The 16515-nt window shown below is 41.8% G+C and overlaps 1 protein-coding gene across 1 annotated transcript in view; it reads right to left on the bottom strand.

The window, feature by feature from the left end:
• Nucleotides 1–3437: 3437 nt before the first annotated feature.
• Nucleotides 3438–16515, bottom strand: part of RASGRF2 (Ras protein specific guanine nucleotide releasing factor 2) — a 189854-nt gene continuing 176776 nt past the window's right edge. The window contains exons 20-27 of the mRNA XM_090276431.1: nucleotides 14343–14403; nucleotides 13927–14030; nucleotides 11779–11863; nucleotides 8933–9130; nucleotides 7940–8019; nucleotides 6542–6659; nucleotides 5896–5964; nucleotides 3438–3912 (exon numbers count right to left, since the gene is read on the bottom strand). Of these exons, the coding sequence (XP_090132557.1) occupies nucleotides 3820–3912; nucleotides 5896–5964; nucleotides 6542–6659; nucleotides 7940–8019; nucleotides 8933–9130; nucleotides 11779–11863; nucleotides 13927–14030; nucleotides 14343–14403 (808 nt within the window). The 3' untranslated portion in view covers nucleotides 3438–3819. The remainder of the gene's footprint in view (nucleotides 3913–5895; nucleotides 5965–6541; nucleotides 6660–7939; nucleotides 8020–8932; nucleotides 9131–11778; nucleotides 11864–13926; nucleotides 14031–14342; nucleotides 14404–16515) is intronic.

The following is a 16515-nucleotide window of genomic DNA, read 5'->3' as shown; positions in this document are numbered from 1 at the left end:
GAGATAAGTACAATCAATCCTAATGTTAATGTCATGCTGTGAGGAAGCCTAGGTGAAGAATTTTCTAAATCATTCATGTATTTCTCCTCACAACAAAATGGTTGTTTTCTACTTTCTATTTTCTCTTTAGCTCTGCTCTGCCTTAATTTTAAGTCGCTAACAGAAACAAAGAAATGACACTCGATTAGATTTCATCAGTTCAAGTCTTATTACCAGAATTCACATAGTGGCATCTGTAACCAAGTCATTATTTAAACTTACAATCTGTTGTCTTCCTGAAAAGAAAAGGAATCTTACTCATTTATTCCTTCAGGCTGTAGACATTAACCAGGTTCTATTATTTAGCCATAAATAATAGTTTTTTGATCCTATTTCAATAGTAGTAAAAGTAATAAACTTTACAGGTTGATTAAAAAAAAAACTTATACTTTAAAATGAAGGGAAGGATTTCTTTTCAGAAAGAATAAAATCAAACTTTGAAAAGAAAAGCTAAATAAAATCCTTTATTTTAAAATAAAAGTTAATTTTATTGAGAATAATCCCGCTTATTGCATTTCTCTTTTTAGTTAAGAATTTAAAAGTGGTCAAATCATTGCAGACCCAAGGTCTTGTCTCATATAATATCGTGAGAGAAGAAGAGGTGTGGTCCATCGTCACACACGCTCCAAATTGGAACATCATGGATTTTTCTCTTTCAAGTTATCCAGTATCTATGAATTTCATTTGTTTTTAAGTAGTACTTTAAGATGTACTGAAATTTAACAAACGGTAACTGGGACTTTGTGTGAAAGCCACTTGAAACTATTGCAACAGTAGTTTAAAATTCCCTCTTTAAATTCCTTCAAAGAAACACTAAGAAAAAGTGACAACATTCTACTTCATGCCTGAATCTGTCACATAATATATTGGCCTAAGGAAGAGATTTGTCCCTGTAGCAAAACTAGATATCTTAGTTAATAACCAATGGCATCCTCTAAAAGCCCCTAGGTAATTATTTTGACTACAAAATGTGGATCTTCATATGCAAACATGAAGCTGAATTTTACTTCTGATTTTATGGGTTAATTTTGCAATACTAAAAGTGTTTGCTGCTTGATTGTTCTACTCTTAGAAATGGGTCTCATATTGGAATATAGGCAAACGCAGCCTGGAGTGCAGGCTCCAACAATACGCACAAAGCTTGCAAAACAGAATGGGGCGGGTGCTTTAATAATTGGAAAAAACATCACAAATTGTTCTTGGGGATTTTAATTGTGACCAAATTGAGTTCTTTAAAATGTGCATTCTTATCCACACTGGCCCAGAAATGGCGCAGGTCATCAAAAGGAACTCCGTTGGAGGCGGAATTCTCTCAGTTCCGGCAGGTGACTGACTCCAGGAAGCAGGAGGAACTTACAAAGCTCAGTAAAAACGCTTAAGGTCTACATAGCAACTGACAGTGCCCGTAGCTGACCACTTGGGGGCGCTCCCAACATTCTACAGGACTACTTGAAAACCTGAATGCCAAAAGCGAAGGAGCATTTGCAAATTCCTCTATCTCCTATTTTTCTTTAATAAGAATGGCTGCAGTGGCTCTGGAACATGTGAGTAAGAGAAATAAGGGTCCAATCTTCCAGGGAAAGCGCACACAGAACCACCCCCTCCCCTATGGAAGACTTTGGGGACTCCAAGCAGAATCTAAGACATTGACCTTTCCACGACTTGTTTTGCCTGAAAGTACTGTGTCTGGTCCTTTCACTGATTGTCCTGGTTTTCATTCATCTTCCAGAACTATGTTTTTGAGTCGAGAAAGTTAACCTTTACGTTCTTTTCTTCTGCAAGACCTTGAGGTGCTTGGTGCAGTTGACATATTAGTTCAAACCCTCAGTTTCTGAACACAGAAATAAATTGCAAGTTATGCATTGTTAGAATCCAAACAACCCATGCTTTTAATCATGCATCAAGATGCTCCAACCTCCTTATTGAAACTAAAGAGAACAGGCAACTTTTTGTAAAAAAAAGAGAGAGAGAGAAGAAAAAAAGAAGAAGAAAGAAGAAGAAGAAGAAGAAGAAGAAGAAGAAGGAGAAGGAGAAGGAGAAGAAGAAGAAAGCATCCATAAGTAACCCTCCTTGGGTTTAGTGCTACACTGTTGGCTAATATGAACTATTGAAAATATTTTTGGGATGGTCTTAAAATATTAGAAATATTTTATTTTATTTACTTGATATTTCACTGTATAGTTAGTTATGTACAGAGATGGCCCTTACCATGCAGGAAAATTGTATACATTCTCTATCTCTATGTTGGCCCTTCCACTGGGTTTTATGAACCAGCAAGGTGAATTTGTTAGTCAGCTGTTAGCTCTAACAACATAATTAAAGTGCAAAGAAAGAGGGAAAAAACCAGACAGATCAATTTTGTTCATTGTCAGCATCAATACACTTCATGTCTCTACGTGAAAATGTCAGGCGCAATAGGCTCAGATAACAATAACAGTATGTTTTTTTCCCTTCCTTCTTTTAAAGCAGAGTTCTCCCTGAGAAGAGAAGAGGGAGGTAAACATGAGAGAGCCCTATTTCTTCAACAACTGAAAATCCCAGGAAAAGAAAGGGCACCTTCCCTTCCTAGGGTAGCAGGACAAACCCTGGCAGCTGCTTTTCTGACACAACAGCTGTTGAGTGGTTGGACCCATTTCCCATACACATACAATATTTTCACTCAAAAATATAAAAAATTTAAAACAAAGATGGTTGGGGAAGAACTGTCTGCCAATGGTACGTGGAAGTGCAGGTTTTAAAAAGAAATTCCCACTAAACAACTTTTTAAAAATACAACCAGTCTTCATCATGAGCCTAAAAATGGTTTGCGTACATCAGAAGAGATTCCCACGTTACTGTGAGGGGAAGAAAACAAACACAGCAAGGAGCAAGGTGCAGAGATCTACAAGTACTGTGCCTTTCCACTGAGCATTGAAACCTACTCTTCCCCCAGCACTCTGTGGCCTTCTGCCTCATTCCACAGCTTTGTCAGTGAGATGCATGGGTACCTTTGTGCAAACTTGCACCTGCCCCTCCAAGGGTGTTGGCTTCTTGGCACAGCCTCAGGAAGAAGCCCCCACCCCACCTCATGCAGCCACTGGCTGGAATCCTCTGGGGCACAGACTACTGAGTTTTTAATTAAAGAAATGGTATGTACAAAGCCACTTGACTTTATCATCCCTTCCTCTCCTGTTGCCTAAAGACCAGAAAGCAGTTTCAGGACATGCTGTCACTCCTCCATGCACTGGAAACCATGCACGTGCTGCAGACTGAATCGCTTGTGTGTTGGCCCATCCCTGCAAAGGAAGCCTCAGCTTTTCTGCAAGCTGGTAACAAAGGAAATGGAACGGAAGCTGGTAAATCCTAGGAGAAGACGGGGAGGTGTACCCAGGCCAGTAAAGTGCCAGAGAAACATCACAGGCCTTTTTCATGAATCTTTATCCCCAAGTTCTAACAGAGCATGGGGCAGTTCGGAATTGACCTTCCTACCTGTGTCATGAAAATGGCTACCACATCTCCCATCTTACATTCTCTTATACGCAATGTGCCATCAACTTTACCAAGTATCATTCTCTTCACCTTCCCACCCAAGTCTCAAGCATCTGTCTTTGACCCCAAACAGCTGGGCTTTCCTGGCTGGAGGCAGAAATCCAGTTAGGTTCTTCTTCTTCTGTGGGCAAAGGAGGCCTGGCCACATCTCCCTCCTCTCGGTCCTCACCGTGCATGGGAGGCATGGCATGCACAGTTCTGTCTGTCCCCCTCTCCACAAAAATTCCATGGACTTGGGGCAAGGTCAATTCTTCAGGCAGGGAGCCGAGGTTCAATTTTTAGCGAGAGCTCATACAACGTATCTTCATCTATGATGAGGGCTTTGTCAAGCAAGTACTGAGTGACCTGGAAAAAAAAGGAAACCCTCGCTCTTAGTTGTTTCAGAACATTGGTTCGTGGACTTTCTGAATGGGATCTGATACAATTCAGCATATCCTCTTAAACTTAAAAAATTTTACATATCTAAAATACTTATGACTACATTCTCTGTATAAAAATAAAATCAAACATCTCTTGTCTTCTCCCAAATCTCCAGGCTCTTTCCTCAAGAGGCACACTGTTGGCATTTGGTTTGTATTCACCTAAATGTTTTGCTTTCTTTCTAGATATTACGTGTACTTACAGAAATCGCTTCCCCCTTAATCAAAATGGTATCACATTGTATAATTTATTCTGCTTTCATCCCTAACTGTAAGTTGCAGAGAACTCCCATGCCAGTCCACAGAGCTCTCATTGCTGCACAGCATTACTAGTGTGATGTATTAGAGTTTATTTAATGACTTCACGTTGATGGTCAATATTTCACTATTGCACAGAGTTGAGGGGAAACTCCTGTTAGCACGCCTCCTAGTGCTCCCCTGTGAATGTCCCTCTATGGCAGAGACTGGGAACAAAATGAAAGGAAATGGTACTGAAGTGAAAATGTTGGTGCATGGGATATTTCCATGTAAATAGTTATTTATTTTTATTGAGATATAACTTATATAAGTAAAATTAATAGTTCAATTAGTTTTGACAAATGTGCACACCATGTTACTTATATACATAAAGTCATGATATAGAACAATTTCATTACCCTAGAAAGTCCCCTCATGTACCTGCCCAATCTGCCCCCAGAAGCACCCAGTGCTCTCCTTTCTATCACCACATATTAGCTCTGTCTAGTCTAGAACTTTATGTCAATGGCATGATCCAATACATACTCTTCTGTGTGTAGCTTCTATCACTCAGTGTCATGTTTGAGATGCATCTATCTGTGGCGTGTATCAGTAGTCTGTCCTCTTTCATTGTTTATTCATTCATCTTTTATGGACACCTGGGTTGTTTCCAAATCATTTAATGTTTCTTTTTATATTTAGGTAATGAACTCATCTGGAATTTATTTCTGTAATGGTATAAGATTGAGAGCCAAAATTCTTTTCCCACTTACTGAATGGTCAGTTTCTTTCTGGCACTTTTTAAAAATGCATTCTTTATCCCATGTTAGATTTTCATGTGGATAAAATAGGCATCTGAACTTTATTCTGCTCCCTTTAATTTGTATTCCTATACCTGCATAATTCTATTTTATTTACCACAGTTTTTGCCTATCTAAGCTTCCTTATTAGTTTTAGAATAAATTGGTCAAGTTCCATGAAGTAGTAGGGAAAACTGGCTATAAGTTATATGGGAATCTTCTGCACTATCTTCCCAATTTTTCTTTAAAGCTAAAACAGTTCTGAAAAAATAGCATCTATTAAAAAATGAAAAGGAAGGAAGGAAGCAAGGAAGGGAAGGAGGGAGACCAGTTGAGGCTGGGATGGAGAGAGGAAGGGGAAGAGGGTATATGATGTGAGATGAATCTTGAAAGATGAGTAGGAGCCACATGATGTAAGACTTCTTGGACAAAGCAAGATATTTTTCTTTCTTTATTGTAAGAGCAATGGGAAACCAATAAGGTATTGTATACAAGTTGCAGACACATTCTACCTTATGTTTCAGAGTTTTCTCTGGCTGTAATTTGTAGAATGGATTTTGCATTATAGAGTGAATGCAAGTAGACTAGGTAACAGACATTAGTAGCTTGGACCAGGGGTTGTGGTGATGTAGACAGATTCAAGATAAATGTAGGATGTAAAATCAATAATACTTGATGATAAATTGATGTTTTGTTTTGCTTTTTGTATTTTGCCTTCTTTCTTTTTTTCTTAATCAGACTTGCCAAAGGCTTGTCTATTTTATTGGTCTTTTCTATGAGTCAGCTTTTGGTATTATTGAACAACTCTACTGCTGTTTCTAAATCACTAGTCTGTTTTTTCTTCATTAATTCCCTTACAACCACAATATTACCTTTGGCTGATGGTCTATTCGATAAGAAGTCTGCTGGAATTGGCGTATCTCTCTGATGATGTGTGATATCTAACAGAGAAAACACAAAAGCAAAGCAAAAGTATTTCCCTGTATCACAGCATATTCTTCTGGGAGCCCATCCCAGAGTGGTCAGTTACTTCTTCCACTGAGGTATCTGGAGCTCCACCCCATCATTCCTTATGCTCAGGGCTTCTTGCCTTTCAATGAGCTTTACAAAATGTGAACAGCAAGAAGATACTGAATTCACAATCAGAGAAACAGCTGGCATGGGGTGGCCTCAGGCTCAGGAGTGGAAGCTTTGGGAGCCATTGTCCATGGGTTCCTTGCTCCTAACTTGGTGCTCAGAACCTGGATGTCAAGCAAGAAGCCTTCAGCACCTGTCTGTCACTGGTCAGTCTCAGACATTCATCCCAGGAACTTTATTCCCCACCCTCTTTGCTCAGACTGCAAGCTGAAATGCCTCAGCTCAAAATCTCCCCAATCAGCCAACATCTGGTTTTAGACCCAGTTCCACCATCTCGTCCACTTCAAGGTTAAAAAGCAAGCAGTGACTTTCATGACTTAGCCTCTTCTCTATGAGCCAGTCAAGTCATGGAAACAGGCTAATTAGGAAAGTATCACCTACCATTCTCATTTTGGAGAAATTGACAAGGCCCTCCTCAGTAAAGTTTGGTGTCCCTTCTTCAATAAATGCCAGGTCTGTCAGGTACATGCCCAGATAAGGGACAGCGGGGGGGTTACAGCTGCAAGACCAAGGGACACTGTTCTCATGCTCATTCATTGTCACGACGTTGATTTCTTACCTCAGTTAAACAGGAAGAATAGTCTTCTAATTCCATCTTCAGAAGCACACTCATGATATGCAGAGTTTTAAGTACATCTTTTTCACAATAGAATATAATACAAAATTTCAGCCCATGCTTTACTATGTGTTTGAGACAATGGCAGGTTCAAATAATAGGCTAACTCATAGACAAAGATGAAACATTTGCTAGTAGTGCTTGTCAGTATTTGTTTGCAGTACTTGTAAACTGGCTTGCAGGAAATCCCTATGCCCTCACCTCATTAAAGTGCAAACACTCAACCTGAAAGAACTGGGAGAAAAAAAATCAATGTGACTAGAGCTTGTAAAACTTGTGTTCTGTTTTAGTTATTATTTAAATGTTTTAGAAGGTATAGCTGTAATTAATATCACAACTGCACACTAATGCGAGACCTTCTTTGTTTTGTGTGTATGTTTGTTTGTTGTTTGTTTGTTCTGAGGTAGGATACACTGGGTCCTCTCAGAGATTAGAGTTGAGAACATGGGCCTTTGATCCAGACAGAACTGGGTTTGAGTCCCAGCATTACCACTTACTAAATGATGTTGGGCTAACTCTCCGAACTGTAGTTTCCTCATCTGTAAAATGGAGACAATAAAACTTATGTCTCCAATTAGTTGTGAGGATTGAATAAAACACACCAAACACTTATCATGCAGTCTGTAACTTATTAAGTACTCAATGCATAGTTATTCTGTTGTTGTTATCACTCTTGGTATCACAGGACCTATGTGAAGATGGTAAGAAAACCAGTTGCACGATAGATTCTATTCTATTCTATTCTATTCTATTCTATTCTATTCTATTCTATTCTATTCTCTCTCTTTCTTAACAGAGAATGATCCAGCAATAAAAGGCCAAAAATATATAGCAATAATGAATAGGTATTGGAATATTTAAATTTTAAAATTCACAGGATATCTTATGCTTAGCTTAAGAAATAGCAAATCAAACTTTTGACTTAGTATGGTGATATTTTTCTTCTTCTTTGGAATACTCTGCATACTGTAAGTACATCCATATGGCACTTACTGTATGCATAGTATTCCAAATGAAAAGGAAAATCAGAAAAATGTGTAGATGATGGAAATTGCTTCCTATTTGTTTTTCGTTACAAAGTAGGAGGTAAGCCACTATCTGTATACTATATAAATTATTTAAATAATTTATGAATTATAAACAATTTAATAAAATAGACATACTTTTTAAGGGTTTCTCTGAGATTTTTAAATCTTCCTTCAGATGAAACAGTCTTCTGAAGTTTGTCCATTAGAGCTTTTGTCTAGAAGGAAAAAAGTGACTCAGTATGTCATGAAAACACTCTTATAGTTTGATAAGATAGTGAGTTACCAAAAGATGCTCAGTTCTCTTCCACAACAGCAAATTATTGTGATGTGATATGATTTTCAAGATATCGAGATGTTATATTTAAATTTGATGTGAAAAAAGAACATGTAGAGGAGAGAAAGTGACTATGCTACTCAGCCAAAAAAGAGAGGAAAATGTGCAGAAGAGAAAAATGGCAATGTGCAAGAACTTGCAAGTCCTTCAGGGACTTGAAGGACTGAGAAACACATGTTGAACAGGGACCTTTAAAGAAGTCTCACATCAGAAGGTTTTCATGATGAAGCTTGCTAAGTGTTAATTTTCTAATCATCAAAGCTCCTATCTGGTCATTTGGCTATTGTCCTACTAATATCCTCTAGTCCAAATCCTTTCTTTTGTGATCATCTTTATCAACTTGTTAGAAAGGTGTAAGTCATCATGCCAAAACTTTGAGTTTACTATGTGAATAACAAAGAAAGAGGTGAATGTGGAGGCCCTTTGTCCCAGGTTGTTTTGGGGAGAAAGAATGGATTCACTCGAGGTCACTTGAAATCAATGTGCCCTCTCTAAATAATTCAGGAAACAATTCCTGACTGTCAACCCCATTGTTTGAGACTGTCCTCAAATATGTTATAATGAATGTTTGGGGTTGTATTTTCTTTTCTAAATGAACCATTTAGAAATGCACATGAGTGGAATCAATTAAGTGGTAAGAACACAGTAATTACCCACATTGGCACCTTTCTTTGGCAACTGAGCTGCTCCTTTCAGCTAATTACTTCCTAATTAGTCCTATTTATCTTGGCTCAGGTCTCCCCGCCTCTCCTCTTCTGGGCAGCAGCAGGGTGTGACGGCGCTCTGATGCTCACCTGCTTGGACACCTTGGCCCAGGTTTTCTTCAGCCTGTAGATGGCACTTCTGTTTAAGGCGGAGGTGATCTCCAGCACACCGTTGTAGTTGTGCAGGCATCGGCAAATGTCCGCCACTGCCACCCACTTCTCGATGGCGTTAGCACGAGAGCTGACGTCTGCGTAATTCATTATCTGGGATGCCACCAGGTTACTCATCTGAGACAACAGGAAGGCGGAGAGAGGTGGCTAAGAGCCAAAGCTATGCATTCTGAGTTAGTTACCTGCAGAAATGTCAGGGAAGCAGGGTGCCGACGGACATGCAGATCATAGTCCATATTTAAGTAACAACCTTCTGAAGTGACTAAAGTCCGTACTAATAATAGCAAACAGAGGGAAGAGAGGCATTGTTCAGAATCAACTTGTTGGGGAAGAGGTGACTTTGTTCACTCGTAATTTTGACAAAGGACTTATTTGCAACAACTATCGAGGAAACAGAATAGAATGAGCTAATCCCTGCAGAATAGCAGCCTTTGCAGATCATGGGTTTCACTTCTCTCCACGTGCTCCTTTCCCCTCAGTGCCTATGGAATATTCACTCTAGGAAACCTTAGTTACCACAAAGAAAAGAAACCACCTTACCCCAATCAAACTGTTTCTAACCTGATCAACACTCAAAGCAGAAACACTTCAGTGAAGGGGAAAAGAGAGTATCTTCTCCTCCCTATTTTGTTGAATTGTTTTCCACCGTCAGTTAAAAGGACCTATAGTTTCAAGGCTAAGCGCTGTAATTTATTAGTAAAAGCTAAGAGAAAAAGAAGTGGCTTAAGAAGCTCAACACTTAGAATATGGAAAGGAAATGGGCAGAATAGGATTGATTGCTAAAAAGAGAATGGGGGTCTAATATTTCATCTGTATACTAAATTGGATGGGTACAAGCATTCTTTAAGTACTTAAGATCTCACAGTGCTTCAGAATGATCAAGATGCATATTCATTTAAAAATTATTTTATATTTCAGCACCTACTTCGAACCAGGCATTCTTTTAGGCGTGGAAACAGAACAACACAAATCAGCATCCCTGACCTTAAGGCACTGAGTCTAGCTAGATGGGAAATGGGGGAGGGGGGCTGATATAAACAGTAAATGCCACACAGCGAAATGCAAAGTCCAGTGTGCGCGGGGGCGGGGGGCGTGGTTGCCAGCACAGGGGCAGCAAGGGGAATCTGGCCTAGCTCGGAGGAGGCTTTGGGATGAGGCTGGGGGCTGCCCTGAGTTAGCCACTGCTTTCCACCACAGAGAAGTGCATTTGCACAGGAACAGAGGTGGAAGGCGTGGTGGAAGGAGGATCTGGCAGTCATCCGAGGAGTCCAGGGGTCGTGACAGACAAGGATGACAGGTGAGCAGGGCTCTCGTAGCTAGGGCTGAGCAGTTGAACCACATCCAGAAGGTGAGGGCAAGCCCCTTACAGACCTTTGTCAAAGAAAGTGATATCATTAGACTGGCCTTTCAGAGAAGCTATTCCCCAAATACCGCGTGAGGAGTGGGCTGGACATCTGTGAGACGGCAGGGGACAGTGAGCTAGGAGCCCGTGGACAGAACAGATGAAAGGCCAAATCAAGTTTACAGCAGTGAAAGAGGAGGGAAGAGGGTCTGAGATGTGTATAGATTTTGGGTTCACTCATATGTTGGGGGCGGTGAGGGTGGGTTAGGGAGGAGGAGCCAAAGATGACCTCTAGATTCTGTGCTTGGGCGAGTGAGGCCGTTATCTGAGACTGAGAACAGAGAAGAAGGTGAAGGAGCAGATTTGGCAGGCCTGGGGTGCCATTTCCAAATTGTTGAGGTCACAATGCAGTGCCCTTTGAAGGGAGACACGTGGATGTGGGGCTTGGGGTTGAACCTGATTCAAGTGTCCACTGAACCCCAGGTGCGTGGAGGGCAGGCAATGGAGGTTTACTTCCCACAGCAGGGGCTCTGCTTCTCAGAGACTAGCTAGGTGGGTCACGTGTCCTGTCCTTCGGGCAGAAGTGGCTTTGATGCTCATTATGTGCTCATGTTCTAAGCATCTAAGTATTCTGCTAGCACCTGTGCAAAAGCACTGTCTTGGGAATCTATGAAGTCTGTTGTTTTGTACTTTGATTCTAAATGACCTGTTAATTTACCTACAGGGTTCCTGGTAGCCTTATTTAAAAAAAAAAAAAAAGCATTATCATTATTCCTTTAACTATAGTTTAGTGTAACTGCAAAGAGAGCCTTCCTTATTGCCTGGAAAGGCCTGAAGACACTCCAACATCTGTGAGTCTAATTCATGACCAAGGTCATTTGAACAGAACAAATGAGCTGGTGGGTATAAAGCCACTCCATCTTACTGCTGGAGAAAAGCAGAGAGGGGAGACAGACCAACAGCTGTCACCAGGCACAGGGCCACAGCAGTACTGTAATCACACTCAAAGAGGTCCCTTCCAACCCTGGAATATGCCCAGTCATGGTGAGGAAGAGTGCCACCAGCCTAACCTTACTGTCACCAGTACCACCAGGGACCAGTGACACATGTGCTATTTATTCTGTTAGAACTAGTCAGTCTATGACCTTGAAGTAATCATGATTATGGTGAAAACAACGCCACCCTAGGCATTAGTGTGCACTTACCAGGCTTGGGTACCATCGAAAGTGAACCTCTTGCATCTGGAAATTAACTGAAAATTATGATATCATTGTGAACTCTTAGAGGAGATTTAAGCTTGTCTTTAGCATTACATTGGTTCTGTTTTAAATGTGGGTAGCTTTACTTAAAAAAAAAGAATCTTAAGACCCTGATATTCATCTTCTTGTAACATGCCCAACGTTTTATTTTTATGGTTACTCACATCATTGAAGTGTTGACTGGTTTTCATGATGTAAGGTGTTCTTTCATTTTTATCCAGCTTCATCCAACCCTGCCCAAGAAACTCTCTGCAAGTTCAAAGCAAAATATAAAACCAATTAAAATTTTTTTAAATGATCAATTATTGGTGTGAATAATTATTGATATTACATACATTAAACTTGACATCATCTAACACCTGCTGCTACTGACCATCTCAAATCAATTTTAGCTCCACCCTAGCATTTCACCACTCCATGCAAAAAAGAAAAAGATTTTTCAGTTTCCAGCTTTTTTTTATAACTCTTTGGAACTTTGTCCATGTTAGGATTGTTATAAAGGCTTCCCTGAAGTTGGAAAACAATGACCCACACAAGAGGAATAAAGAGGCTAAGTTCTAATTCAGAAACCAAGACTATTTTCCCTGGATGAGCTTGTTAAAAAAATGCAAGCCATAGCAGAGGGTCCAAAAAATCAATCACTACCAAAAATGTTAATCAAGAACAGCATGTTTCCCTCCACTTTGCTCTGATGGTCTCTGGGCAAGCAAATGTCTATTCCATGGGCAGGACTCTCCTTTGTTCTCCCCAGAGCCCAGGACAGCTCACTTTGGTGAAGGCTGAATAAACAATCACGCAGTCACCACTTTGCAGCCCATTCATGTGATGAAGATGGTTCCAGTGGTGGGAGGTCAGCCTGGTGGAAAGCCTGTTCTCCAAATAACATTCCTGCTCTTTTCCTTCACCCACGAGCAGGCCACCCGATCACAGCAAGCAATGGATAATCGAGATGAAGCATACAGGAATGATGTTATATCGCCATTGCAAAACATAACTTGAAATAAAATCACTCTGACATATTCCTAATCCAGAAATGCTGCCTGAGTCTCCGTGCAAGGCCCTTCATCCCTTTGCAGTTGGTGGCACTGTTCCTGTCCTGCAAGGCTTTTGGACAAAAGGTGTGCCGGTTCCATGGATGAAAATAAGCAGTAGGTGTTCACACCAGTACAAAGGGGACAGAGAGGTGGGGAGGGTCCCAGGGAGAGACCACACCAAGGCCACCACAAAGGTTTGGGCTTTGCTCTTTCTCCTCCTCCCCAGAGGTCATGCTCATCTCCCTCCCAAATCCTCACTTCACTAGAGGGGAGTCAGGAGGTGGGGGGAAGAGGCACTGTGGTTCCTCACTCAAGTCCTCAAACAGTCACTGGGTTCCTTGGTATGGCCAAGGGGGCACATTCCTATTTTATTTTCTTCGTGTTCATGATTGGTCTGGGGGTGCTGGAAGAGGGGGAGAGAAAGAAGATAAAATACGTAAAAGTCTGCAGGGGTATTTTATGTCCCTGCTCCTTACGTGTCTGTGAAAGAGCTGAAGCTTTGACCTTCTCCCCGTCCTTCAACCACCCACCCTGCCATGCCTGGCCCTCCAGCCTCGCAGCGGTCCTCTATAGACAACATGCTCATATCTCTTGCCCTGCACTCCCTCATCCTCCATTTAATTTTTCTTTCACACAGGACATGTGCCAACAGTTGCCACTTGTCCAAACAAAGGCCTTGTCTGTGGGCTACCAAACATGACAACTGGGAGGGGGCTTTAAGAGCCTCCCCACTCCGCACATGAGGAAATCAAAGGGCTGTGTGATGAGCCCCTGGTCGCAGTGCTCAGCAACGCCTGTTGATTTATGCAAGTGGGCAGCAAAATTTACAGCATTTGCCTTTCTAAAAGCCTTGGACCATAATTATCTGGGATTCTCATTGAAAATGCAGTTTCTTGGGCCTCACACGTACTGGAACCAAGCCTCTGAGGGGGCATCTAGGCAGCCCATTTGAACAGGTCTCCCACATGGTGGCAGGCTCACTGAGATCTGAGCGCCACGCTCACAGCTGCGTGGAGCTTCCGTAATCAAGGGCGTGAGAGTAGAGAGAAGCGTGATTATCGTTCACACAGAAACACAAGTATGACCATCCTGAGAGCCCCCACTATTTCCAAATTAATATTTCCAACATAAACTGGAACCAAAGGACATTCAGTGGGACCAAACCATTTCAATGCGAAGACTCACACCTCTGCACACTCATCTGCCTTAGGAATCGCGTCCACTCTCAGCGGTTAGTCCTGCCTGAGAGGGGCCCGCTGCTGTCAGGGCAGCACTCACTCGTAGGGGATGCTTCTGAAGATGACATGGTCCAGGAGGGTGATCTGCTCAGCCAGTTCCATGGCTGACAAGGTCTCAAAGCACTCGGCCTTCAGACAGTCCGTCTGCAAGAGATGGGGGGCAGGGGGATGAAACACACATGGGAGAGGGGCTCCTGCCTGCTTGGAGCCACCGCTGAAGTACAATCTATCATAGATTCTAGTGATGAAGAACATGGTGGAAAGCCTAGAACTACCAGACAACATGAATACCATGGACCAGTTGCTAAAGTGCACACTCCGTTTGGTTCATCTGACGGAGCTTCAGTGATACAACACACACACAGCCAAGCACCCGTTACCAGAACAGACATATTGCTTGCCTTTGAGAGGCAGTTTGTATTTAATTGTGCTGGATAAGACCATGGGTGAACTTACCAGTTGAATTATATCTTCTAACTTTAGGTGAATGTCATCTTGATCATCTTGTGAAAGAGCTCTAAAAAAAAAAAAAATCAAAATACCCCCCATGAAAAGAAAGTAGACATGGTGGGAAGGTGCATTCCCCAAGTCTGCAAGCTGCTGCCAGCTGGAGGCTGCGGAGCCGTGAGCTGGACCCGGGTGGTCAAGGGAACGGAACACCACGTGTGTTAAAGGCACAGGATCATCAGGGGAGCTGACTTGTTACATACAAGGTGTGGGTAAAACACCCCAGATCGGGCCTCCTGCAGCACTCGATCAGTCAGGAGCCCTAACAGCCCCGAGGGCCCCCTCTCTCCTCCGCTGTTCCCTAACCCGCCCCTGCCCCTCCCCACCCATATGTAGACCAGAAGCTCAGGGAAGTTCCTCCAAGGCAAGCATTTCAGCACTGTGAGGCGGAAGCCAGCAGGGAAACTCTTCCCCTTGCTTCCCAGATGGACTTCCCTGAATTCGGTGCTGTGTTATACAGCTCTCAAAAAAATTCTTTTTGATAGGTGATAAATGAATGAATAGATACAGGAGTTTCTTATGACTGAAGCGGGTGCTGGTTTCACAGTGGGAGTGTTACATCATGTCCCAGACAAGTTCAGCGTCCAGAATTATACTGATTATATAACTTGCCATCTGAGCCCAGCATTTTAAGTTTTCCAAAATGAAGGAACAATTCTGTATTAAATGTTAAAATATTTAAACAGTCCTGAAGCATGCAGCCTGTTTGCTGGAGGAAGCTGGATTCAAAAGAAGTGATGTTTTAAAGTTCTGTTGTATTTCGAATTGATTTAAACAGAACTACCACCCTCCAAAGTAAAAAATCAACAGAGGGGTTATTCTATGCCCATGACATGCCAGGTATGTGCTTAGGATTTGACATACACTACCTCTTGTATCACAAAAAATCCCTTCAAATTAAGCATTATTGCCTTTTTAAATCCCCACTGAGGATATGCTGATTGGTTTTAGGCAGAGAGAAAGGGAGAGAGAGAGAAACATCGATGTGAGAAAGAAACATCCATTGGTCGCCTCCCGTACACATCACATTCCCTAACCAGGGCTCAAACCCGCAACCTAGGTATGTGCTTTGACCAGGAATCCAACCCGCAACCTTTTGGTGTGTGGGGCAATGCCAAGGCCAAAGTCATCATTCTTATTTCCATTTTGCCACTGAGGACACAAAAGCTCAAGAAACTAACCTGGCCAGGGTTCAATGCAATTGTGCTTTCCTTCTATTCTTTGTCTTAAGCAGGCTTATGGGAGGCCCCTCTTCAAGGGTCCAGCATAGCACACACTTCAATCCCCTCTCCCCTGCCTTCCTCCTCTGTCACAAAAGCTCTTGGCCATTTATGGGGAGCAGAGTCCTTCTAGATTATAGGAGGGGCAGTCCTCTGACCAGCAATTAGCCATGTCAGTTGTGAGCAGAAAGAAATAGTCCTCATATGGTAAAGGACAGAGTTAGGTGTGGAAAAAAATAAGTAAACACAACTCTATCTCCAAAGACTATTAAGTCACACTTAAGGGTTACACACAGGGAATAAAAGTGACCGTTTTCTAGAGTTTATGTCATTCTTTCCATGGTAGGCTAGGTTCCTGGAGAGAGATCGGTGGCCACATAACTACATGTACCCGTGGAAAAGATTTTTTTATTTTTAAATGAGGATGGACTATATTCTTCCCTTGGAGAGAATTGGTCAAGAAATTACTCTTAGCTTCATCAAGTGTTCCTCTCCTAATGATCTTACCCTAATGTTCCAAGGTACATTGTAGCCCCATTAAGTTACTAAATAGCTTCTCTCTTCATAAGAGCCTACTGGTGCTCCTTGGGGCTTTGAGAGGTTTGGGGTGGGGGCACCTTTTTATGACTTGAACCCATTCCACTTGAAATTCCAACAAGTCAGTCATTGTTTCTTTTCATGTTGTGGCATGTTAGTTGTCTACAAAAAATTCTGCCTTGCAGAGACTCAGAAGCCAGCTAGTCAGACAATGTTGCGAGGGGGTGTTGATGGTGGTGTTATTTTAGAAACATAACATTCTTTTATTTGGTTGTTCGTTTTGTTTTGATTTTTTTTTTTAAATTTAATCTTTATTGTATTTTCCATTCCCATTTAGTCTCCTTATATGCCCCTCCCCCCCCACC

This window comes from Furipterus horrens, unplaced genomic scaffold (genome assembly GCF_987537825.1).
Source record: "Furipterus horrens unplaced genomic scaffold, mFurHor1.1.pri manual_scaffold_5, whole genome shotgun sequence".
Classification (NCBI taxonomy): domain Eukaryota; kingdom Metazoa; phylum Chordata; class Mammalia; order Chiroptera; family Furipteridae; genus Furipterus; species Furipterus horrens.
The sequence above is the reverse complement of the archived record's forward strand: the minus strand, read 5'-3'. Positions and strand labels throughout refer to the sequence as shown.